The 27173-nt window shown below is 40.7% G+C and overlaps 1 protein-coding gene across 4 annotated transcripts in view; it reads right to left on the bottom strand.

Moving 5' to 3' along the window:
• Window positions 1–814: 814 nt before the first annotated feature.
• adam12b (ADAM metallopeptidase domain 12b) overlaps window positions 815–27173 on the bottom strand; it is an 83079-nt gene continuing 56720 nt past the window's right edge. For 3 of the 4 annotated variants that reach the window (XM_084376206.1, XM_084376208.1, XM_084376209.1), the window contains 12 exons: window positions 26221–26398; window positions 22819–22908; window positions 20389–20584; window positions 20172–20280; window positions 19459–19657; window positions 17286–17363; window positions 14488–14596; window positions 13945–14131; window positions 12349–12457; window positions 9864–10115; window positions 3441–3616; window positions 815–2598 (listed from right to left, as the gene is read on the bottom strand). In XM_084376206.1, coding sequence (XP_084232332.1) covers window positions 2547–2598; window positions 3441–3616; window positions 9864–10115; window positions 12349–12457; window positions 13945–14131; window positions 14488–14596; window positions 17286–17363; window positions 19459–19657; window positions 20172–20280; window positions 20389–20584; window positions 22819–22908; window positions 26221–26398 — 1735 coding nt within the window. In that variant the 3' untranslated portion in view covers window positions 815–2546. The remainder of the gene's footprint in view (window positions 2599–3440; window positions 3617–9863; window positions 10116–12348; window positions 12458–13944; window positions 14132–14487; window positions 14597–17285; window positions 17364–19458; window positions 19658–20171; window positions 20281–20388; window positions 20585–22818; window positions 22909–26220; window positions 26399–27173) is intronic. The other variant, XM_084376207.1, reaches the window with a different exon arrangement.

Raw genomic sequence — 27173 nt, 5'->3', positions numbered from 1 at the left:
TGATAACAGGTACTATTCAAACTAAAACTACTGTCACTGTTTTCAACAATATTACACAGTTTCATTGATACCATACTTTACTCTTTGACTTCCTATTCTGAACTTTCCCTGAAAAAAATAAGCAGCCAAGACTGTTGCGGTAGATTAAAAACACTGATGTGGATGATATTATATTCTTTTCGTTCTATAGTTCAGAGGTCAAGAATTCTTGTTTTTGTAATCTTTCTCAGTGATGGTGTAAGTTAACTAAATGTAATGGGGAGCTGATAAGATGAAACTGGAGGGATGGAGGGAACCACGAGTTATTGTAATGACCATTATTCTCCAGCAGGTGGCAGTGTTGATCAACCACAACAGGCTGCTGCAGCAGAGTGGACCCTCGAAAGAAGAAAAGGTCATAGATTGGTGGCACACTTTCCTACAGCGAGCCATCAGGAAGATGATGCACATGTCTGAAGTATTTTTCTTGACACGTACTTTTGTGTCATTTTCAGACACTGAAAATCACTTTTTTAAAAGGACGAGCCAAGCATCTTCTCAAAAGTCACATCTTAGATAGAAGGAGTTGTTTCCATGTAAAAATATTCCAAATGATCAAAGTCCTTATTAGCTGGTTTTGTTATGGGGTACATCGCATTTTGCATACTGAGCTTTAGGCACATTCATCCTCTCAGCGGACAAAACACAACAACAAAAGTCAGTTAATTATTCATGTTCATCAAATGGTGAAAATCCTCATGAACCCTTATTTATCTCTTTAACAGCCACTTGTGGTTATAAATCAAAGTGAGAATGAAATAAAAACAAATTGTTGTAAACAGTCATAAAGGAACTTTTATTTGGCTCTGATTTCATCAATAAAATCTCTCAGTTTAAATGTTTTCCTCAAACATTTGTCTCTGGCCTAAAGGTTACATGTTGAAAGCTTTAACATCATGTTTGCGCCGGCCTCAAAGCAGTTCTTATATTACTGTGCATGTAAAAAATAAAAGAAAGACAAAAAAGGAAGAGAAAATGATAACTGACATACAATATTTACACATTACAAGGGTGTTTAAACATGTTACAGTTATGCAAATAAACACATTACAGTTAGGATTTACAAATGGCATAAACATTAAACGTTTAATCGACACAACACTGACAAATATTTTCCAGCGGAGAGCAGATACTCTGACTGTCGAACACGTCTTCCAAAACAAGAGAAAAGCGTTACTCGCACATGTACACAGGCCTTTACAGACTTCAATCATTCTGCAAATATAAAATGCATTATCCAAAGTGACACAGGAAAAAGAACGACACTGTAAAGTTTCAATCCCTCCTTGTAAAAACAGCAAGTTAACAACAAACAACAGCAAGGAAATGGCAACGGCGAGCTCTGGATCTAATGAATGATGCTGTGAATGCGTGAATAATCTCAGAGTTCAGGAATAACACAACCATACAGAATCTAAATGGAATGTTATGAAGACGGGACAGATACGGTAAAACATCTTGTTGGACGCAGTCGAGGAGGAGATTTGGAAAGCTCACAGCGCTGAAGTCATTCCTCTTGGCTCGCTCACTCGAGGACAAAGTGAGCGTAAATGTTAAACATACAAACACCAGAGCTAATGCTGAATTATTTGGTGTTGGTGTAATTCTCTGGAACACAATCAGTCTGTCGAGACGCCGCAGCGCCTGCCAGCATCAGGAGAACATGTTGGGCGTCCAACACATGCCCCGAGCAGTGTGTCAGAGCCAGTCTGAAATGTGTGAAAAGTACTTCTGCCGTTCGTACTTTACAGCAAAAGTGAACTTATAAGGGAATAAAGGAGAATGGCTGTGAGGCTGTAAAATGAGCAGATCAGAATAATCCCATAAAAAGCAGTGTGGTCCGAGGCTTTGATGAATGCGTGTATTGAACAACAAAAACAAACATTTGATGAATATCTGCTTTGTAGCACCATGGCGACGTGAATAGAAAGGATGTATTTGGTATTCATACATCACAAAAATATGAAAACTGAACAGATAACGCTGCACATGGCCCACAAGCTACACTGACAACTTGCTGAGTTGTGCTCCGTTTCCCTTTATCTTCGTTTTCTTCCAAAAAAAAAGAAACTTTTTTTTGCACTTCGATTATTCAAGCAACTTCACTGGTTATAAAAACATCATATTATTTCAGCATTTCATTTGAGAAAATAGTATAAAAATCGCCAAAGAATGCAAAAGAAACATCCTTAAGTGACACCATGTTTCCTTCTTTTCTAAACTTTTCCGTGTGGAAAATCCCTCTTGATCAGGGTGCTCTGTGCACAAACTGGTAACGTCGAAGTTAAATACTTAAATAGATAAATAGTTCATTGGTACCTGAGCGAGGACAACATAGCACCTTTTAGAGGCGTAGCACCGAGGTGTGATGTTAGCCCCCTTTCGTCGAGAAACTCTGTGATTCCTCCGAGTGTCCTACAGGTCTTACAGAGTCTCAGTCATTAGTGCAAATCAAGACAGTCTCTTGTCTGTTGGCGGGAGATTAACTCGTCCACGACGTCACGAGCTCAGCAGTCCTTATGAGTCTTTGGTGGTCTGTAGGGCAACACCGGCACAGGTCTGAAACGTAAACAGAAGCGTGTTAATAATGTTATACTGCACAGTACATACGATACAATATGATGCCATGATATACTTTATTGTCCCCGTGGGGAATTTTGTCTTGGACTCATATGCTGTGTACATATAGCTGCCTCCATAGTGGAGATAATAACAAAACAGCATAAAAAACAAGCAACACACCACACAAATAACACACATTTGCACGACCAGTGATGATAAGAAGACCACAAGCTGTTGCACAATCCCTGTAGCCTCAAGCAGTGTTACTGAAAATCTTAGTATTACATTCATTACATACAAATAATACCTTGGTAGGTTCATCTGATGGCAACTAACACTTTCAACACTGCACAAGTCTAAACAGAATGTCGGTGGATCTGATTTTAAGGTTATAGCAGCAAAAGGTTAAATACAGGGAGACTGTAAAAGGAGTTCAATAAGTCTTTCATTAACGTTCCCCTCTTGTGCACACAGAAAATAGAAGTTTGTTATTCAGGAAATGCTGTAAATCAGCACATTTGAAATGGTTGAGGAGGTTTTTCTGAGATCAGAGGAAAAGTGATCTTTTCCCTCGCTGTGTTTGGCAAACTGGTGAGAAAAACCTCCCACAACCACAAGAATAATCAGACCAGCACTCCCAAAGTGACACAAGAAAATTACAAACTGGATGAGGAAATGTATTGAGTGATTCACTGGTGAGAAGATGAGGCAGGTTTACATCAGGCGCGCGATTAATTAGAGTCACAATAGAAAACTATTTTGAAAGTGTTATGGCTCTGTCCATCCGGGCCCTGTCATGTCTGAATGAAGCCGACAATGTAATAAAGAGATGCACTGACCTGCTGGGTAAAGGGATGGTGGGCGGAGGCCTGGGCACAGTGGGGATAGGTATGGGGAGAGGTCCAGTTCCGGGGATGTGGACCCCCGCTGCTGCGGCACCATGACCCAGCCGAGAGCTCCTCCCTAGAGGGTCTGCGGGGAGGGGTTTCTGTGGTGGACTGGGCTTGTCAAAGTCCTGAAGAAGGAAAATAAAAAATTCAGTCAATCAGATCGAACATGTGCAAAACAAGACATTTAACTATGTTATTTTGGGCTTTGGGAAACACTGACTGACGATTTCTTTTTACATTTTATAGACCAAACAACGGATTAAAGAGAATGAAAACAATCGGTTGTTGCAGCCCTACTTCTTAAGATTCAGTGCACAGAGATGATGATCAAGGTTTATGTGTCTTGAGATGACAGACTTTTTTTCAGAATTGATTGATTTTGAAATGCAGATCAGCACTGTACTAAACTGGTATTGAAAAACAATGAAGTCTCCCGACATTAATCTGAAAAAAACACCACCACCACCACCACCTCCCTTTAAACATCGACTATCTGTTTAGCAGTTATCTGGAGACAAAAGCAGACACATTTCACTAGAGGGCACTGTGTTATCAGCATCTTCTTTCAACTCAACACGGTTAACATGAGATGAATCCCAACCCTCCTCCTCCACCTCTCCACCACCTCTGTGGCGGTGCTGTGTGAGTGTAGAAGGTTATCTGAATGAGGTGCCATCATGTGTTACTAATCTACAGCGAGGAGGCGAGGCAGTGATAAACATCTGCTACCAGCAGCCCGCCTGCCATCGCAGACACACACACACGTGTACGCGCAAAAAACCTCCCCAGCACCACAACACAGACTCGGGAGAGAACATGGACAAACTTCATGTACTATGCACACAGAGGAACATAAAGTTTTCAACATCATGCATGGATAAGACTTGGAGAGATGGAAGATTCATGAACTCACAGGGTTAGCGTTATGCCTCAGTTATAAACCGGTGAGTGTTTATAACGTGTCCACCCACCTTGTCCTTTGGGACTGTATTTCATGTTTTGGGCCACTTGGTTCCAATTAAAGTCGATCTGATATAAAATGATGCTTCAAACTTTGTGGCGACAGATCGGGGGAAACCATTTCAATCATGTAAACAGCATTTTCCATTTGGATATTCAGATCAGGCCTCATTCTGAAACTACAATTTTCCGATTAAGACTAGAAAATATATATTTTCTTTTAAGACGAAACCATTGCTGCACAAACTATTTGAATTTCTATAATGTAAAGACTAGATGAATATATGAAAATCATGACCTATCCAAAGTCTCAATCAGGCTAATTTTAAAGTACCAGGTAGAGATGCATGCATAAAAGAAAAGACCGCATTTCTTGTCAGAAGGAGAAATGCAACTACTTTAAAACATTATGAAAGACTTGGATTTCAACAGGTTTTTGACAAGCACAAATATTCCAACACTGACCTTTCCAAGAAGGTAGTTAAACAAATGACAGATGGAGGTTGTCTTTGTTAATCGTAGAAAGTATGACTGCATGGAAACGGAAATGTTAGTGTAATTTTTCATTTTCATTAGCAGCTTAGGAGGAATGCTGTGTATTTGGGGAGATTCTAAACATACTGGTAGTTGCAGTTAAACAACGCTTGTGTTTTAATGTTGTATGTGCCACCGAGTGGACGTGCTAAATTTTGTTGTATTGCTGTGCAATGACATAAAAAAAGGCATTCTAGGTCCATAAATATATTGTTTTCTAACACTGATATCCGGGAATGCACAGTGCCTTGACCTCAACCCCATCCAAAACCTTTGTGATGACTACAAACGTCACCTGCGAGCCACATCTTACTGCCCGATATCATTCATCCTCTTGAATTGGAGCAAATCTATTTAGCCAGGTTCCAGATTCTTACCAAGTCCTTCCCAAAGGAGTGGAGGCTGTGACAGCAGAGATCAATGATCAATAATCACATGTTTTAGGGTCTCTACATACTTGTGGCCACGTAGTCTATGTGTTGCTGCAGGTTGAAATAAGTGAGGGAAATATATAAACAACATTTCCATCATTGATTTACTGGCTGTTTCTTTACTTGATTGAACCATTAATCATTTTGGTCTCAGTTTCAGCAGCCCCACCAGGTGTCTCCCAATTGATTGTTTTGTCCTTAAACCAAAAATACGCAATTAATTATCACATAGGACTGAGAAAACATTGACATTTGAGCAGTTGGAACAGGAGAATTTTAGCCCTTTTTGTTTAAAAAACAATTAACTTAAAATACGGTAGTTCCTGAATCATTTTTGCTGATTAAGTAATCAATAATAATCATTTCAGCTCTATAAACACAGTCAGTGATGTCACAAATTAAGCAATAACGTCAATAACACCTTATTAAAAGTCGCGCTATAGTATAATAAATGTCTTCTGGTAGTGAAGTTATAAAACAACAAAAGAACCAATTCATTAATGCCATTTAATATTCATTAGCTAAGGAGCACTGTAGTCCCCTCTTAACTGAGAATTAATTGGTTTTACAAACTCAAAATGTGCAAAACTCGCTGCATAAAACAGCCCACAGCTCTCCAGATGCAGCTAAAAACACAAGGTGCCCCACAGAGGTTGAAATGTTACGATGCTTTAATCAGTTTGAGCTCCGTTAACGGCACAGCAGGTCTGTTTTACTCTGAATCTGCACCATAGTCCCGCGTGGATGCTGTTTTTACTTGTCAAGAGTTTGGGGGTAATAAAATGTACACGGTGGGGGATTCCTGTGATCCAATTAGATGAATTTGTGTGAAACTAAAAGAGCATTTCATTGACTTTCACATACAGTTCACCACCCACTGTGATCTTTAAGCACACATTAATTCCCAGCAAACCAACACGCGTGAGTTATGGATAGTTTAGTGAAAATAACTCCTCCAGAAACGCAAAATCAGGGTGTTTTTTTCCGACAGAGGGAAACTAAGATGTAAATGGACAGATGCATCCACTCAAATGCAAGAATAATCTAGGACCCATGTGCATTCTAATGCCGCTCTTGGCAGAAAACCTCACACTGTAACTGGAGTCTTGGTGGTGTTCACATGTCTTAATTCAAAATGAAGGATTGCACTGTCCTCTGTGGCTTGAGAAAGATCTATGAGCCTTGGGCTTACAAGCACCTTTCAAAACCCACCGGAGGAACTGAAAAATGCGTGGTTGTCTGGCAAAAAACAAAGTAATTTTTCTGAGTTCCAGAAAAAGATGACATTTAGGGAAAAGGCACGATTTTTACTCCTCGGTTCTCCTTTTTCAGAGCGCCTGAACAGCATTTGAGCTGATTTGCTTCACGTTTATTTGACTACGTGGGTATCTGATATGTGTTGTTCCTCAGCACGCGGGTCAGTTTGTGAAAAATCTCAGCTGCCACACTGTTTTTCTTTTCACCTCATTGTAATAAATGCAGTGTGGGATTTATTCCCCTGGAAACACCTCGACATTAAATGGCATGCAGGCATGAGCTAGGCTGCGAAAAAGTCTTTTAAAATAAGACATATTGGCACAGACAGCAGGGGAGGCTGTGTCAAGTATTACAATAAGAGCGTAATACACTTTCTATCCGAGGATTGATGTTCTGCACGTCCTCGCTGGCCTGTTATTAAATCTCAACAGAATGCTCTCTCCTGTTTCTGACCTACACTGCATTTGCCATCTCTACTTGCTCCATCTGTTTCATTACAGCAAAATGAGCTGGTAGATATGAGCAGGTAGCAGGGTTTCATTGTTTTGGCAGGCCACTGGGCAGCCTATTTATAAAGCAAACAGTGGCCTTTCAGCTAAAGTGCATCTTTAGTTGGCACACGTTCACAACAATTAGGGGTGATGTGCTGCAATGCTGAATGTGATGCCAGTTGTTTCTGCTGCACAGGGGTTGCCACTGTAACAAAGTAAAAAAAACTCCATTACAAGTAAAAGTCCTGCAGGGGCTCTATGTAACAATGTGCAGCAATTTACATGTATTTATCACTTTTTTATTGGTCGTGTGTGAGCGGATTGTACTGGACGTGAAAAATGAGACGTTCCCCGTCTCTCTCAGCTGCCTATACAAGCCTGTGGACATTTGTTTAACTTGTTTGATGCTGTTGGACTTTGAGGAGTTGTCGGATTTTCGGATGTGACATTTTTGAGTACTTCGTCTCAGAGCCTCTCTCTGCTTTGCTAACAGAGAGAAACAGTAGCTAATGTTAGTTTAGAAATGGTATCCGCTAACAGAAACTATCAGCCTCCACCACAACACAAAGATTTTTAAGAGTGGAGGCAAGCAGAAGTTCTCCTGTTGGCACTTTTCTCTAATCACTTTTTTGTGAAATATTTAATCCTTTTACCTCTTTGTAGTTTACAGTATTTGCCTTCAAAATGTTGTGGAGTAGAAGTATGGAGTAGCTCAACCTTGTACTTGAGGAAAGTAAATGTACTTGGTTATGTCCCTGCTGCTGCTCACCTGATTGATTTACCTTGGACGTATATAAAAATTGGCTCTCTTTGCGCCTCCCTCTAATTCATTCATGCTCTGGCTTTGCATCAGTGATTCTGTGATAATCTTCATCCAGCAGACACAAAGTGCCAAAGCACAAAGCTAAACTCTTCCTGTTTTCAAAGCAGCACACATCTGTCAAATATCCGTGCGCCCTGCTGTGTCTCACACAGTGCCAACATTCAACAGGACTCTCCGTGCTGAGCGGGTACCAGAACGTATCAGGCTCTGGATCCACAACCAAATCCAGCGGACAGATGGATTTACCATCTCCACTGCATCCAATACTGCTGGCTCGGCACAAAGCAGCGCCTTACTCAGGAGTTGGGTCGCGGGGAGGGAGACGGATTGAATTCCGCTGTCGATAGGTGGACGAGCGAGCCGACCGCAGTGCAGAAATGCAATGAGTTCTGTCTGTATCTAACACTTTGCTACAACCTTTAACAAACGACCATACAGGTGGATGTACATGCTTTAGATCATTAACTACAATTTGCATATATTTCACATTACTGCAGAGCTTTTTTAAAGAGTAGCTCAGGTTTTCAGATTGATTCCCTACCTTCCATACCATTCCACTGCTTTCTGTTAATTTCAGTATGTCACGATAATCATGAGAATTAACATCCGCTTGACGTAGGTAATCCATCACAGCGAGCACATTTTCTGCTTTAGATATTGTTAAAACTGTATTAATGGTAATGCCGTGTGAGCAGGGACTGATTTTAAAGCTCTTCATCAGCGTGTCCAAGGAAACTGTGACATCTGAGAAATCAGTAAATCCATCATATGGCTCCATAAAGTAATCTTGAGCTTAGAAATAGTAGTTGACATAATTACCCTAAGTAATCATGGAAATGTAGATTTTTATCCCAAAACCAGATGTGAGATTTTTCTGTCAGTTTTATAAGGTCAAGAATTAACTTTCGATCTCATCTTTTAAGCCAACGTGGATTTGAAGTCCTCTGCTTTTTTATTTGCAGACTCAAATCTCAGATACCAGAGTGTCCTTAAACTGGCCACAATCCACATATAGATCGGTCCCCTCGCCGTCACTATGCTTTTCAGTCTGCCACTATGCTCGAATTTTCCAAGATAGATGAAGGTCGAATTATGGTACAAAGGAAATGCGTCTGCCATTGTGAAGAGCAAGAGTGAATGGACGGGCATTCACTCGATCAAAGGCGCTCCAGTGTTGTGTCAAAGTGTCATTGATACGTGTTCCCCCTTAGCACCAGAACTTGAGACAGTTAAAAAAACTGCATTTTTTCTACTAGATCAGAAAATAACACAACCTGCCTACGTATTTATACAGCCAGGTGTTTTACTCTGCCTTTTTCATAGCACTGAGATCAGAGTTTCCGTGTCAAACTGGTATTCTTATGGTTGTTTTTTTGATTTGGGGTAGCCATGTTGCTAATGCTTTCTTTGCAACACTTGAAAACGCACCACAAAGGTTTCGGCGCAATCAAATGATAATGTAACTTTGACGAAAGGAAAAAAAAAGGAAACTAAATGTTCTCTCTGACTTGTTTCTGGAGAGTTTCAAGTTTCCGTGGGTTTATTTTTAAACCTCCGCATTAAAAATGAAATAAAACTGATGTCTGCCTAGAATATGTTGTGGAAAACCAACGCAGAAAGCTATGATATGGTTTAGAAAATGGTCAGGAGTAATGTACAGTAAAATATACAAAACTTGGATTTAATGGCCTATGCTATGTGTATGGTCCATTAAGGCTGTAGTCTACAAAAAAAAATTCCCATTTAAAAGTATTGCAAGACTCTCTATGACAAAGTCAAAGCTACAAAATGGAGAATTTATGATTTCTAGAGTCAACACAAAGGGGAGATCTGAGCAATACTACCACTGAGGTAATCAACATTTCATCACACAAACCTGGTCCACTCTGTACGACGACTGCTGGCGTGGCAGGCTGAGAAAAGGTGGCACTCGAGGTGGCGAGAGGGACGTGTGGGCGGGCAGGACCCTGTGGTGGGCTGGGAGTCGAGGCAGGGTGGGCTGACCCACGCTCAGGGACACCGGCATGGGCTGGCTGATGTGCAGGGGCTGGTAGAGGGGCAGTCTGCGCAGGCTGTGAGAGTGGAAGTTGTGTGGAGGGAGAAGAGGCTCCGCGCTCAGGAAAGAAGGCTGAAAAGAGGATGAGAGGAAGGTTTTTTTTACAGTAATGGCAGCAGTTATGTGTCATCTGTTATGGATGCAGCACATTAGCCTCGTCAAAGCAGACATTTTGACTTGTCATAGCAGGAATAGCAGGTGTTACTCATGACATTAACGATGACTCTGCTCTATTCAAGTGTTCCAGTAGGTCATGACAGTGTGACTGAGAACCAGCATGACCAATACCAGGACCATGAAACTGAGGCAGCTAGATGGTATTAAGCAATCCTTTAACATTTAGACGTGTTTTTCTTTAATCTGTCAACTACCTTACGCGTGCATCATAACTAAGCTAGCTAACGTTACAGCTCAGTCGAGGAGGACACCATTAATGTTCACATCCCGCGCTGTCACGACCCCAACCCTCTCGTCCAAGAGTAGATACACACTTGCTTCTGCGCGGTGAGTAGTTTGGTTGAAAGAAAATAGTTCCTACATGAAGCTGCTGACAACAAGGTCTGTGGCTAATCTTGAGTAAACGGGTCATGCTCTCTGGGAAAAGACACTGCTGTTAAGTTTTACAAATATATTTTTGCTTGTAATTTTACTCATCCACTCTCACAACCACAGACAGTCCTGTACCTCCTGAAATGTTGTCCTTCAACAGAAAATGAATGGAAAACTGATTTGTCTTTCATCAAGCAAAACGTCACAATGTTTAAATGATTGGAAATCAAAGCAACGTTATGAAACGTTTTTACCTAAAATATCAGCTTCAAAATCATTTTGATGGTACAGTGTCTTGTAATAAGGTGAATGGTGTCTCTGTCTCAGCCACTCCGCCCCCCATCACTTGTTTCTGCACTATGTAACTTCAGTGAGATCATAGAATCACAGTGTTACTTACATGTTTACTTCAAGATAAACGTTTTCAACACATACTGTAACATTGTTACAGTATGATGTAATGAGTTTTGTTTGCACCTACATTACATCTGACAAATTGTTACAGATGTGGTGTTGCACTCAATTTCTTCGTAATGTTGCTTTAAATAAATGCATTAATGCATTTGTCCTGGTCCTGGTGGTTTTTCCACACATTTTGCACTTGTGAAGACCTCTGATTTAAAGCTGTTAAACTGGCCTCGGGGGAGTTGCGATGGGCATTTTCTCCCTACTTTCTGACACCTCGCAGATCCATTTATAAAACAAATAGTGTGAACTTCAGCAGGGAAATAAAGTAATTAGTTGCAGCCCTTGTCTTGTCCGGAGATATTCAGGTGTAGAGCAGGCATGAAAAGCGCTGCAGTCACGAAGCTCTCATTAGTGTGAAATAGCTGATGTCAGAGCCAGTCATAAAACTGGAAAAACAACATTATTAGATATGACGTTCTGAAATTGTAAAAGCCAGCGTCTGACCACATGTCCTGACCAGCTGTTAGCCCTCCGCTCCAGAACAAACCAATAACACCTAAAATGGCCAGAAAGGATTTGGCTGCTGGACAAAAACACACACGCATACACACACGCACACACAATGCAAAGAGAGCTGCTGTGATGCTGACTGACATCTGGACATCAGCGAAGTGGTGACCATAATAAGAACTGTCAGGCCGTTCCAAAAAGTCACTCTGGTGGACTGAATACTTCTACACATAATCTGGATGAACTTTTACACTCAATTATGATGTTAGATATGACGTTTGTACTCCGTTGCTGCAGATACAGGCGAGTGCAAACACAAATCAGATCCACACATGCGCACTCATGCATACAAATGCATGTAGCTTTAGTTTGTCATGCACATACAAATGATAGGTAATCTCCCTCTGTGCTTATCATTTCCAACAAACAAATCAAAGCCTGTTTTCCTCCCCCGCCTGAATCAATCAACTGCGCAGTCTCCTCATAAAAAAAATCTTTTTTTATCACAAACAAATAATAAAGGGGGCTGAAATAACAACATCCTGAGTCTCAATTAAAGTTTCTCTGCGTCCTGACAGCAATAGCACCGTAATTAATATTTCTTCGAGAGAGAGATATAGCGAGGCTGAATCAATTACCCGGCTTGCCTTCATCTTGTTTAGTCAACAAGCCTGGAAAGCATGACAACTCTGAACCCAGGCTCTGTCACAGGTTACTGAATGGATCTACTTGAGTGCGATTACTAAACAATCTAATCAAACGGCCTGACACACACACACACGCACACACACATATATACAGTGTATGTGTAAGCTTTATTTTGCAGGGAGCGACTCACCTTATAAATGTTGGCTGTAGAGGGTTTGGGTGGAGGCTTGCGCTGTGGCGTGGGCCTGTACATGGACTGAGTCCTGATGGGGCTGGTCGGTCTGTTGGCCTCCACAGATCTATGAACACAACAACAGCACTTAACGGTTCAGTCTGCAGGTTTTCTTTGTCACATTTCAGGTAGATTTTTTTTTTTTTTTATAGATTCACGTATAATCACAATGTTTAACTGCAGATGAAAAATGAACGCTTTTGTGTTTCTAAGATAATGATTATTGAAACTTAAGGTCTGTTTTCCCCGCTTTTGAAAAGATTACTCACATACACAAGAATTTAACGGCTTCAGAAGAAAAGTTTAGCAACATCTGAGTCAAATTGTGATGACCGTTCGTAGGCGGCCTGTTTATGTTGCCAGGCCGCTGTCAATCAACTCTGATCAAAACATATCAGCTGGCATATTAGATGCCTTTTTGAGAGTTGACCTCTTGCTTGTTGAGTCATGAAACATTAATGTTATGCAGAAATACTTCAACACACAAGTTTTAGCTTTAAAAGGTCCAAACTGTAGGTTGCCTGATCATATATGTTTATATGTAGAATCACAAAGTTTTACTGAAGATGAAAAATAAAGACTTTTGTGCTCCTCAGCTGATCGTAATTGAACATACAGGCTTGATTTCTGCTTATAAAATAACACTAATATGAACAAGAACAGTTTCAGATAGATTGTATAACTCACTAAAACTGAAACATCATAACAAAATCTTGTCAAATTGAGTGAGCGAGGGAGTCAGAAGTTTTTCAGTCAGGCTAAATTTTAAGCATCTGTAATTTCCAAGGAAATCTCCTGGAGAGAAGTTGGTTGTTATTTGGTGGGAAAAGGGGGAAACAGGAAATCTCAGAGAAAAAAAACAAGAAAAAAAAGTAAATAATGCTGAATTATTCATTTACAATTACTGGAAACTTGCCTGTAGACAAGTTTCACATTGCTTTGCATGACCTACTGTGCACTGATTACAAAACTCAGGAGTGACACTGGTAATTAATTTGAAATTAAACAAAGTGAAAGTGTACCGATTTAAACAAAGGATATTTTCCCTGTAATTACACCCCAATTACCTGGCTCTTTTCATGAAACTTGAGAGAATATGACAAAAGTAAAACAAAGTGTTAGCAGTCTTTTGAATTACGGTGCTGGGTCGACGCTTTTATTCATATTTCGATTATTGCACCTTTAAGATAAGCTGCACATTTGGGTGTTGGGAAATCACTGCACTCAAATTAATTAACAGAGCATGAGTGTTTATATGTTTTCTACACAACACAAGAATTAACCTTTTTTGCCAAATGTTATGTTTAACCTTTAGGGTGCACCCAAGCGAAAACCTGAGTCTTAACAAATTGACTTGACTTTGTTGAAAATAAGATGTTGGAGCCAAACTGTCAGGTGTTTCTTAAAGTAAAAGGATTTAAAATCAATGAAGAGAGAAATCATTTCACTCTCAAAGAAGACGGCAGGAACAAGACCTAAACTTGTGATGTTAATCCAATAAACTGAACTGTCACCATGACCCACATCAACCCTCACTGGCTCTTTGATTTTCACCTGAGTTTCTCCAACGTGCTCTTCTTATTGGTGAAGAGGAGGCGCAGCAGAGTCTTCCTCTTCAGAAAGACGACCACGGTTGTTACCAGGAGGCTGATCAGGGTGACCAGGATCGACACGGTAATGACCACACTGTCGGCTGATGCCATATATGACAACACGCACATTAATACACACACACGCACATCTACAGCACAGAACAATGAGAAGACATGACGCAAAGACCGTTACAGCGAGGCCACGGTCAGCAGCACAGTTTGTAATTCACATTCTCATTCCTGTTCTTCACTCTGAGCACTTAAATTCATTCTCTTTCTCTTGTACGACTGCAGACTGTGCTGTGTAATGTATTGCTGGGTGGAAGGGGAGTTGTGTTGCTCTAGGAAAGTTACGCTCCAGTCCAAACCAGACATCAATCTACTACTGACTCTGCAAGAAAAGAGTTGTACAAGGTGCAGCTGGTGCAGCTTTGTGTTGTTACTTATTTCTGAGTTGTCTCTCTGTCTAGATGAGCGAGGATAGAGATTAAATCGTCCGCACTACCTGCCAGTCTCATTGGCCCGCTGTCGATGCTCCCACCGAAGCCTGCTTTCTCACAGAATGGAGGAGCCCAGTGTGCTTCACAGTGGCAGTTTTTCTTGTTGTTGCACACCTGCAATAAAAGGTAGTTTTACTTCCTTTCTTCTGTGTCAAGAAGGATCAAAAGGCATTTGTATTCCTAGAAGCTAAACACTAGATATAAATGATGCATTTCCCTCTACAAAGCCTCCATCGCCAAATAACAAGATGAAAACTGAATTGGTTTATTTTTTATGAGTAAGCCACTCAATTCAGTTAGTCGGAGTGGCTTTCGATAGAAGAGGACACTGGCTGTGTGTGTGCTAAGAGTCATAATAGATAAAACATGTGCATGGGAGAGTCCGTCCCGTGATGCCTCAGGTTTCCAGAGCAAGAAGTCTGATCCAGGAGGAATCCCTGGCGAGGTAACGCAGTCCAGCTGTCAGTTGAAGGGAGGATGAGGAGGGAGTGAGGTGCAGGGGGAGTTGTGCAGCTGTGGGGGATTTACATTTAGCACAGACGTACAGTCAAGTGCCTTCTCTGCCTCCAGGCCATACTCCTTCGTGAAAGGCGATGGGGTTAAGAGGCACTTGAGGGCTTGGAGGGAGGTATGATTTGGGAGAGTTTTATGTGTGTGTGAAGGGGAAATGTTACAAAACCGAAGCAAAAACAATCTCTTAATAGTGTTTGTCACAAGGATATGGTTATTATCAACTGCCTCTCTTGTGTAGAATTAAAAGTCAAGATGAAGATGGATACAAAAACACAATTGCGCAGAGACAGATTATATCCACTGTATATCATAAAAATGTCTACGTACACGTCATATATTTGAAACATATCATATAAATCAGATATGATATGACGCAGACAATTCCCATATCCATGTAGTTTATTTATAGTGAAAGATCCCACTTCACATTTTAATCCATTTCTCAAAGATGTCTGGTTGATATGGTTATACAACGTATAAAAAGGCTTAATAAAAAACAAATATAGATACCAACGTATCTGAACACAGGTGCACTGCAAGATAAAGTGAGATGAGATCAAGGCAAACAGTATTCTTCAAACTCTTACAGTAAATTCAGAGCGGTACTACTTTTCCAGGCAGGTCTCGCAGTGTGTGATGTGTTCGAGAAAATGGCAGATATGTCTGAGGGAGAACAGATGCAACTCAAGTCCAGACTTTCGATGGGAAGCCATCTCTCTCTACTACAGTTCGCTTGCAAAGCATCTTCATGTGATTATTTTTACTGCACTGAGCTGATCAAATGGCAACTACAAAGTTTTATTTGTTGTTGAGCACCATAATATTCGGTTGTGTTTAACTCACTTGACTTGATTTGCAGCTTTGGGGACTCTGGAATAATCACCCTCAGTGATGTCGGATTCTGCTCTGATCTGCAGTTGTTTACTGACGGGAGGAGAGCTGAGAAATAACTTTTTAACTTTTGGGACTAAAAAGTGGATTTATCTTCACTCTTGTCTATCAACCCGACTGCAGCAGCGATCTGGTCCATTGTCGGGTGTCTGTGTTCTGTAATGTCGACTGGAGCTGGAGGGGAAATGTACTTTATTCCAGTGATGAAACACAATTTTACCTTGAGTAAACTTTTGGATTTCTCTGGGTTTGAGAGAAAGTCAGAATATATAATAAAGGTCTAGCTGTCAGTAGACATTCTAATGCAGAGTTCTTACATATTATATCTGTCTCTCCTAATGAAGCACAACTCATTCACAGCTCCTCTCCAGCTCATGGTCCTTAGTTCCTGCTGCCGAGTTTCTGTTGACCTCCTCGAGTTGTCTCTTGGTTTCTTTGTTTTCTCTTGCCCTGTGGCTTCCATGTTAGAGCCCTTTTTGACGAAGGTCTGGACTTTGATGGGAGAGGATATTGTTCTATGTGTTTCTGAACAGTAGAGCTGCATTGATTTCATGTTGGTGTTGAATATCCAAGGTTTGGTGTTTTAGCATATTCCCTTTGAGCTCCAGATGAGCCTCAGTGTAACAAAGGCTGTTCTAACCTTCCCAGTTCAGGCTTGAATGTATTCATCCGTCCCTCCATGTTTGACCCAAACACTTGCAAGGTAAGTAGGGGAAGGTATTTAACATCTTCTAGCTCTGCTCGAGGCTGTTTGGTTACTTATGACATGCAAGAGTTTAAGGAATATAAACGATTTTAGTATCAAGGTTTTTATTTCTTATTGTAATTTATCACTTTATCGCATGTATAACCATGACATGCAGTGACGGTCAGAGGTTACAGTAAGCTGATTCAGCCCCTGGTGAGTGTTTGATTCTAAAAACCAAACAACAAAGTAAATAAAATATTAAAGGACCCCCTGATGAATTATTAAAGGAGAAAGGTGATCATTTCTTGGCAGGAAGAGCTACTTTTATTCTCCAACACAACGCCTACTGTGGTCTCTCCCTGCAGTGCTGCATTGTGTCTTCTCTAACTGTCTAGTAAGAAGATGATGAACAACACTACACACAGAACATAAATGATGATGTTAAATGGGATTGATTTAACCTCAGTGGGACAATCGAGATTGATCATACAGAAAAGAAGCAGCTGCCCATGACTCACAGGCTCCACTGTAAATACACCATTGCTCTGCTATTGTGTGCAATTACAGGGCAGGGAGACAGTCTTAATTCTGTTTGTCAAAAAGTGACTAAATGGGTAAATACAGACTCCACACAGGACTGTTCCACTGATTCACAGGCTACGGTGCATAATTTAACACTAAATATTGAGCTAGTAGGCACTCTGCACTCACCCCACGTCCATTGCACTTCCTAGAGCACTCATGCACACCAAAGACACTGACATTCTGGCACTGTCGATTCAGGCACACCTATAAGAGGGAAAAGCATCATTAAGCAAGTGCAGAAATGGAAAGCAAATAAAGGTGACTACAAAAACTAAGACGAAGTGTGTACAGCTCAATGGCAGAAGATAATATCTGACTTGTACGCGCACACGTTTAGTGTCTTTGCCATAAAGCAGCAGGTGCATGATTGATGCATACTGCAGGTTTCCTGCTCAGATAGCAGAGTATACCTGCAGTTTTCTTATCTTTAAACAAATCAGAAGTTTAATTGGAAAACAAAGAAACTAATGTGATAATAGGATGTTATATTTATCTTCTAATACATTTTCCCCCATGGTACTGAACATGGTATCGATATTTTTCAAGGTATTGTATCGAAGTAAGAAATTCCAGTATTGTGACAACACCACCCAGCCCTCATCTGCCCTCAAACTTCTGGCTAAATTTCAGCCACGTAGACAGAGCTCTAGCCTTTCAGACAATAAATCCACAGCCGCAGGGGGTTTGGCAAATGCAATAGCTGTGAGTGAACATCGTGGCTGTTTGCAAAAGAAGCAAGTGCTGTCTGGCCAGTTCGAGGCCATGTGTCATAACTTGCGTAATATTTTCAGTATGTTTTATTAACTTTAGCTTATCACAATCTGAGTTATTGTAAAATTGTTTGGCCAAATAATTAAATCTTCACAAACTTCAAACTGAACATTCTTTTAGTATGAAATACATTTTCATCAGAAAGGGGTGTGTTTTTCTCTACCATCATCATTTAGAAACCTTTATAAAATTAAATTTCATTCATATATTACAAAAGAGATCATCTTAACCACACTGTTTTAATAACAAAATATGGCGAGTACACCCTGAAATATGATGCTGTACAGATATAGAGTGCTAAAGGACACGTTGATAAGAGCTCATCATCATTGCACATTTTTAAAAAGCAAACTGTCATCACATTTAATTCATGAAATCTAATGATTTCTTGTATGAACACTGTATATATTTTTTCCTTTTCTATGTATTTCTATGTATGTATTCTATTTATTGGATCCTTGTGTATTGATTGGTTAGGTTTTGTGCTTATGTGTTGTCACTTGCATTTAAGTTTTTGTTGCATTTCCCTGAATTATGTAATGTGCTGTATGTTACATTTATTATTGTTTTGTTCTATATGGTGGGGGAGGTCCGTTGTGTAGGCCTTATGACTTCTTGACCTCTTCTGACACATCTCTAAATGTGTCAGAAAAAAATTACATTACAATAAAAATCATTACAGGAAATGGTGAGAAAGCACAATGTCCTGCAAAACTTGATTTTTCAAATTTCCTTCAGGGAGAACCAGAGGAGCTGTTGTGTGGATGTCTCCTCAGGCACTGAGTATTTACTCCGACCGCCTTGCTGTATATGCACCTTAACGACATTACACCTGGTAGCATCAGGAGAGTACAAAGGCCAGTTGACTCAGCAAATAAGTTAAGTTAGCTTCAAGCACTTTGGAAGTTTAAGCTATGGAGCTGCAGTAAAGATGAATTTTAATCTGTTTACTTACTGATATGAGGCTGCAAGAGGGTGACACTGCCCATATGGGCCTCATATTATATGCTATCACAACCAGTTTGCCATTAATGTAGGACGGAGAACAGATCTGGAGGCAATTAAGGAGGCAAGTGCTCCTGTTCAAAGCTAGAAGTCTCTCTGATGTCACTGGTGTGGTGAGAAAGGGCTTTGAGGGCAGCACATGATTGGAGAAAAGTTGAGAGCCACACCTGATAAATTAACTGGTTTCCAGAAGCGGCCTGTCCAGTTGTCCAGTCCTGAGCATGATGTGTACATATGGATCACTGGATTTACTCAGAGTTAATTTTATTTGCTCTTTCCTTTAGAGAGAACAGCCCCTCCCTGCCTCGGCTCTGTGCTGCAGGACAATTTGCTCAGCACCCAAAGGGATACTACAGTAGGCGAGAACAGTCTGCCTTTTGGGATTGCTACAGGACAAATGCTGTAGCTGCATCCTGTGGTTATAAGACAATAAACCACTCCGACAATATTGAGTCTTAAGCATTTAAGAGAAGAGGAATTAAATACAACCTTCGGTCTGTACCCAGTTAAATGATGAACTCACCATGCCGTCTCCACACTTTGTCCCAGCCAGAACCAGTCCAGGATCAGGCATGTCATCACCCAGGTAAACATGTGTTCCCCGACACAGAATACGGCCTCCTTCTTGTAGCGGGATGTTCGTTTCGATGGAAACAGCGTTTGTTCCGATCACTGGCCGGTTGGCTCCTCCCTGGCACTGAATTTTTCCACACTTTGCATCCCTACATACAACATACACACACACACACACACACAGACAAAAGCAGAAACACACATAAGTGCACACAAACATTAAAAAACAGATAGTAAAACACTTAATTAAAAAAGTGTAAAACATAAAGGCCTGTCAATCACAGACAAAGATAAGTAACTGTAGAGAAAGATGAAAGAGTGCTGAAGAGAGCTGTACTGCTTCAGTCCTCCGGCCATTAAAGCAATTACATCAATTAACAAAGAGCTTGATTACAGAATTCACCCAAAGGGAGAAGATCTTTAGCACAATTAGCCAACAAGAATAGCATGAAAGGATTCATGAATACTTCCTCAGAACGTAATTAGCTGCTATCTTTCTCCAATTACATTCTTCACCCATGTAAACTTTTGTTTGAAGATCACATGTCAGATTTCACACCGTAATGATGATTGCTAATGACACCACTTAAGATAATCAGTTTTCTTCTGCACAGTGATTTCTCCCCGCACCTCTACCGCATCGGTGCAGCTGCAGAGTCTTACCTCGCATCACATTTGGCAAAGGAGCCTTTGGAGTCTTTCCCACAATTCCCATAAGGATCCCCTGCAGAGTTGACTCGCTCAAAGCATATCCCTGGGGCAGGCTTGGCTCCTGCACACAAAGATAAACAAGAAAAATACAAAATTATAACCACCAAAATGAAGTGGAGGTTTCCTTTATATACATGAGGATTATGTACACAGTCCAACTTTGATTTACCTGGTCCCCATAGGGTGATGCATTGTTGCTCATGATTCTGGCAGATGCCGTTGTAGCAGTAGCCTTCGACGTTGTGGCAGGCATGCCCATCATGCAGATAAACGTTGGCCGGACAGTGAGGGTTGGCGCCAGTGCAGAACTCTGGCAGGTCGCAGGAGTTACCGGACTCTCGACAAAGTGTGCCAGCTGGTTTCAGCTGTAAACATAAACGGTGCAGTAAGCTCTTTCGGATCTGCAACATTGCTGACTTCATCTATCTGTTAAAGTCGAGGCGTTCGGGCTTTGTAAATATTCTGTTATGTCTTCACTGAAACATGACAGGAATCTTACAAATACAACAACAATGCTTGGGCGTAATTGGCACCTGGTGTCCTAGATGGAGTGAAACAAGCCAGAAAATCTACAGCCAGGCTAGCTGCTCTGTGAGAGTTATTTTGGCACAGAGCTACATGCAGTGTTGTAAAAAGTACCTGAGAGTCAAACCTGAGTAAAAGTAACAACATCATGTTGAAATATTACTATATATTTTTTTTTTTAACAAATGAAAGTCACACACATGAATAGTACTTAAGTAAAAGTCTTAAACTATCTGAAATTAAATGTACTTAAGTAACCAAAGTCATTTTCTGGAAATATCATTTGTGTATGCTGTTAATTACAGTTCTTAGAAAGAGACAAAATCGGAATCGGCAGGTCATACTTGGAAATAGGTGCATCTCTATTATTTACCTCCAAAATGTAGTGGAGTGGATGTATAAAGTAGCAGAAAATGGACATACTCAAGTGAAGCACAAGTACCTCCAAACTGTACTTAAGTACAGCATTTGGAGTGGATGTACTTCCATGTATCATTCCATTGGCTAAATGCTAACATTAGCATGTTAACAAGCAGTTGCAATGATAACCAAGTTCAAAGGGGAGCATGAATGTGAGAAGCAAGACATTTCACTAAGGCCATGAATGTAACCCTCATGGTTGTGTTGAATAAAAAGACAGGGGATCACCAAAGTCATTAGGATTCATCCTCAGTGAAACATGGACGTCAGTGCATAAATTAATGACAATCCATTAAATAGTTGTTAAGATATTTCAGTCTGGACCAAAGCGGTGGAGCAACATTGCCATCCACAGAAGTACAGTATGTTGCTAGTGTAGCTAAAAAGGACAGAAAGTGTTCTCAGTTGTTCGCAGGCAGCAGCTGTGATGGGTTTCTAAATTGATTTTGCGGTTGAAAGATAATTAATGACCACCATGAGTGTGAAGGATGATCACTCTGACTTCTCACTGGTGGATCCCCTAATAATAGTAAGCAGTTTAAATTGATTTTAGAGACCAGAGAGAAGACTTTGGGTTGATTCTGATTTCATTTCTGTTTGCTCACATCCTTTATGTTTGGCTCCATATTCACACTGTAATCACACTGCATGGAAGAATGTTAGAAATGTAGTTTATTGTGATTATTACTGTTATTGATTTTCAAAGGCCTATTTATCTCTTTTGCATCAAAACACAAAGGTGGAAAAAAAACACAAAACACATTAATTAGACTGAACTGAACGCTAAGTACTCATGTACACTACAGTACAATGTAGTATTTTCTTCTCTGTGCACAACTTTCAGTTCTCTTTACTACATCTCCCTGCATACTTAACCTTGTGCTGGCCTGGCCTTTATGTGAACTGCGGTTTGAGCCATGTTGGAAGTAGATCTGACCCTGTCAGAAGGCCATCGTAATTTTAATTTAAAAATTGCCAGCTCGTTTTTATGTCCAGAATGAGCTATACACTCATTGTATGAACGCCTACAGCATTAGGCTCTTGCTTATGTAGAACATTATACACTTCTGTCGTCTCATGCCACGAGGTCAAACACGGTTTCGTGTAAATCATAGCGAAGGACTCATTTGCGACAAAATGGAGGTCTGTGCAGGAAGATTTAATCGTTTAATCATCTTCAACAAATGTTCCTTTTCAAAGAGAGGACACGTATCTGAGATACTTAGGAAGACGATTTCCATGATAAAGCAAAAACCACTCACAACTCAGTGGAGATTAACTTTACGCAATCCAACTTGAGACCTTGTTCTCTAATGAAACCTGCCTATTGAGGTAAAATATACAAAGTTAGAATGAACTGACCAAAGATATTACATTATATCCAAGAGCACACTATTATGAGTCTCTTAATAACCTACCAGGGTAAATTAAAAGAGTTTCAGAAAGTTCTAGGTCTTTACGCTTGAGTTTGGAAATGAAAAATGTCCGTCTCCGCAGAGAAAAGCTTTGTGCGATGTTCAGAGGAGCAGTGGAAATACAATTTCAGACCTTTTTCAGCTATGAGAACAGCGGTTGGGCATTTTAATCAGAAAATGAAGTCCAAAGTGGAAGGAGAATGCATAATACAGACCAAGGCCTGCATGAAAAGTCTTACCCTGCAGTCTTCACAGCACTGTCCGTGGGCGCACACAGCGTCTCCCTTGAGGGTGCATGTGGTGGCGTTGCAGCATGGATTCATACATTCCTGATTTAGGGGAAAGAAAACATATAGTTAACAACATGTGAACCTGATCATCGCTCGGGAGCTCCTCTGTCAGCTGGTGTCTGTCATTTCAAGACTTCCAGGTCAAGAGAGGGCACTTCCTGTCCGGGGGTTTCCAGCCTTTCTTCCCCTGACCTCAAGACCTCTAAGACATTGAGACACATTTACTGAAGCACATATGTTTTGAATTTGGGAGCTCTGGAGACCTCTGGACTTGTCGAAAGAGGAGTGTGTATAATGCAATGACCCATTTAAGAAAACTGTAGAAATCAGGCGTAGCATTTGGTGTCTGTTAAAATCTTCAAATCTGATGTCAAGATTGGAAAGATATCGCTGTTGACTATGAGGATATCATGGACACAAGCAGGAGTGGGATTTGAAAGCCCTTAAGAGAGGACGATTGTAGACTCTTCACTACAACGACAAGTTCAGCTGGCCGCCGGCAGGGAACTGACAAGAGAGGGTCCGTAAGGAGAAGTTGAAAGGGGAGTTAATGCTGTAAAAGACTTCAGGGAGGTGTTGCAATATTTATCTTTTATTGGATGCCCAAACACATGAGCTTTGTTTTCCAAGTAGTGTCACGCATCGCAGAAAACAACTCCCACGATCATTTATCTTTTCTCGATGTGGCGGCTTGTGGGGCTTCTAAGGTAATGACAAGACGTGTTGAAGGCTTGGAACTGGAGGCAACTGGATTGTTTGACGTCTAATTTTCAGTTGATGTGTGGTTTTATGAGTCTGGCTGTTTACCTCTTGGCCCTGACGCAAGCGTATTGTTTAGAGAGGAGGGGAAAGGTGGCTTTAATCTCTCGGTTTAAGTGGGCTGGCAGATAAAACATGAAGGTTCTCTGTGGTGATATCATGGGGATTATTGGAGGGGGAAATATAGCAGGGATGGAGCTGGCAAATGTAAAGTATACAGTTGGTTCGTTGGTGGTCAAACACAATGACTCCATTTAAATACTACCTAGGGTTGCGTGATGATGGAGCACATAGTCATAACACCACTTAACTAAATAATGAAACACATTGTTGAGCCAGGCAGGTTTGGCAGATTAAGTTCACCAGAAAGGGAATATTCAGCCATTATCTACTAACCTCCATACGGATGGAAAGTTTTGAATCCACAAAACATTTTTGGAGCTTCACAGCAAAACAGCATTGTCACATTCTCCTGAACAACTGAAGTAAAAAACATGAAATGGCTCCCTACAGCTCATCTGGCTTAATCAAAGTGTTGAGCCATTTCATTTTTTTGTTTATTTTTTTGAACATTTGAACAAAAAAACCAGTCTCCATCTATTCCAGTTAGGGAGACTGCTGCAATGCTGTTTTGCTGTGAAGCTCGAGAAATGTTTCATGGACTACGAAACTTCACCCGACTTTCCATCAGCATGGAGGGGAGCAGATAATGATTTGGGTAAACCTATCCTTTAGGAGTTAGTTTGCCAAAATGGCAAAACATTTATTTGCCCACTCCAAAAGTCTTTTTCCAGAAACAATGCTCCATTTGATCAGGATTATAGGGCAAAATATCCAAACTTGTTAATCTCCCATATTAACGAATCACAGCAAACCTTTTTCCTCTTATAAAACTTCTTCTCTCCCTTCATTTAGAAAATGTTAGCAGGTTAATTTTTGCTGGTACTGACTGTCACTTTCCCCAGTTACAATGACACACATCAGCAGCAGCAGATTATCATCATAAACTGTTGCTAAATATTCAGTAATGGCGACCATGAAACCCGTTTTGCTGCCTGATTTATGTGCTCATTGCAAACCTTGTCAAAGAAAATCAGTCCGAGAGTTCAACAAGACCAAGACCTCCTCGTTAAACTACTACACTTTCTCATATCACTATTTTCAGCTTATCAACTCAAAAGCTCTGCACCAAGACCTCCTGTATTTAGAGTAAATAGCCTCTGATATTAAGGTGTAAAATTCAGCAGGCTACAGCTGTTATTTCAATCTATCCAATACATATTTAATCAACGTTTCATATCTTCTGCTGATCTCATTTTCAAGTAGTAGCTATACGTTGTGAATATTTATTAGGCTGCCACTAGAATCTGCAGTGTTTCTGCCTTCTCAGCCAACAGAAGGTAGATATTAATGTGGATCTTTGAGCTTTGGTTACTTCTAACTTTCTTACTTTACTGCAAATAATAAAAAACTATACTTAATTATATTTGATAAGGAAGAAGCAGATCAAGTGGAGCTGAAACAATTGATCATTATAATCAGCTGCAATTTTTATAATTGATTGAAACATTGTGGTTCGAGCAAAAATGCCAGCTTCTCAAATAAGAGGATTTTTCTCAGTTTTCTATGATCATAAATTAAACATGTCTGGGTGTTAGATGTCGGTTGGATAAACAGGCAAACTGAAGATGTTTTCATCGCCTAATATTCTAGAGGAAATCCATCAACATCGACAGATTCTGAGTGATATATTTATAATCAAATCTACTTTGGTTTACAGCTTTATGAGACACAGCAACTGATACATGCGTCCAACATGCGAGTCTTGTGTTACTGTGTGTTGTGTGCGGGAAACAAAGTGTCAGAGTTGTTTGGGTGGCACAGCCAAAGAAACCTTTCTTCAGCTTCGACCCGATTACTCTTTTGTTTGTTTCCTTTGTCACACAGTTGGACGGTGGTTTGATTAATGGGCCTACGACAAGGACATGACATCACCATGGCAGCCTGTCAGACAACTGTTCAGCACATGTGGCAGAGGAGGTGTGATGTAAATAAAACACTTACACTGGAGGCCTCGGGTGGTTTGCTGAGCTTTTAGCCTTTTTTTTTTTTTCACAGCAGGTTTTGATGCTTTTAAGGCGCAATAACAACGTCAACGTCAAGAGAAAGTTTAACGGGAAGTTTGCTGTGGTCCTGGGTCACTGCACACAGGACAGTTACCATTGTTTTCTTTGGACAAGAGGCGGGAATCAAGTTGGAAAAGTGCACATTTGGTACTTTTGCGTATTGATTTGAGGGGCCAGTTTATTGTAAATGAAGTGAGAATCTTAGAAAATCAGGCCTGTTTTTTGTTTTTTTGGGCATTTTGTATAAAGGACCACCCTGGAATTTTCCGAATCACATTAACCACACTTCACTGCATCCTGATTCACCAACGACTTAGTTTCTGTTCTAACTTTTGTTTATCTCACAGAAACACTTGTTTTTTTACACACTGTTTCACATTCACATAGTTATACACAGCTGCCCAGTCCAAACACTGTGCTGGAGACTGATCCACTCCACTGAAGCGAGTGAAGATGAATGCCTTACCTCTGGCTCCCCGCAGTCACACTCTTCTCCCTCCTCCACGTAGCCATTGCCACACTTCTGGCCACCGTAGAGCACCTTGACCTCGGGCATGTTGTACAAACACATGCCAACGCCTTTCTCCAGACTGGCGGCGAGGTCCTTCTTGCTGCATGTGCTGAACACTGTTGGGAACGGATACCTACGAGAAGAATGAAAGAACAAGGTTGACTGGAATAAAGGAATGAGAGACATGGTAGTTTGCCTCAGACGCAGAGAAAGTCCTGCATCATGTGTGTTTTTACGGTTCAGAAAGCAAAATGATCTGGAAAATTGTGGACTCAATCATTCTGCTGAGCCAGGGCACAGACAGAGCTTTGTTCAATCTGCTCATTCAAGAGGCCTTTTCACACAAATTTAATGGTCTACTGACATCGTATCAGCTCCAGTTCAATAGATTTTCAATCCTACTCAATACATAAGCGGGCCATCAAATGTCCAGAGAAACATTTTCTCTGGCAGCTACATTTTCGAGAGGCATATCCTGGCTAAACCAGGACAATTTAAGCAACTGACTGGAGGGAAGAGCCGGAGGAGGGCTATGCTGGATTTGGATGACTTGTGTGTGTCTGTGTGTGTGAGCACATGTTTGTACGTGAAACCTTGATGAAATAATAAGCCTGAAACCACACAATTTCTACCACATTAATTTCAGTCCCTGCTATCGTTTCCCTAAAGGGCTGACTAATGTCTAATTAAGTGAGGAAAGAAATTGGACTTCGTATTGAAAAAGAGAAAATGTTATGACTTTAAAGATGAAACTGTACGATATGCCAATAACAGCTGTGACGCCTTGAGGAATGATCCTCTTGCTAGAGTGAGCGTCTGCGAGTCGAAGAATTAGGGACCAGAATATAGGCAGAGACGAGGAGAGTGAGAAACAGGAATAATATGTAGATAAGAAAGGAGAAAGAAAA

This window comes from Pagrus pagrus (genome assembly GCF_965226575.1).
Source record: "Pagrus pagrus genome assembly, chromosome: 15".
Taxonomy (NCBI): Eukaryota; Metazoa; Chordata; class Actinopteri; order Spariformes; family Sparidae; genus Pagrus; species Pagrus pagrus.
Note: the sequence above shows the minus strand (reverse complement) of the source record. Positions and strands in the feature narration are given on the sequence as shown.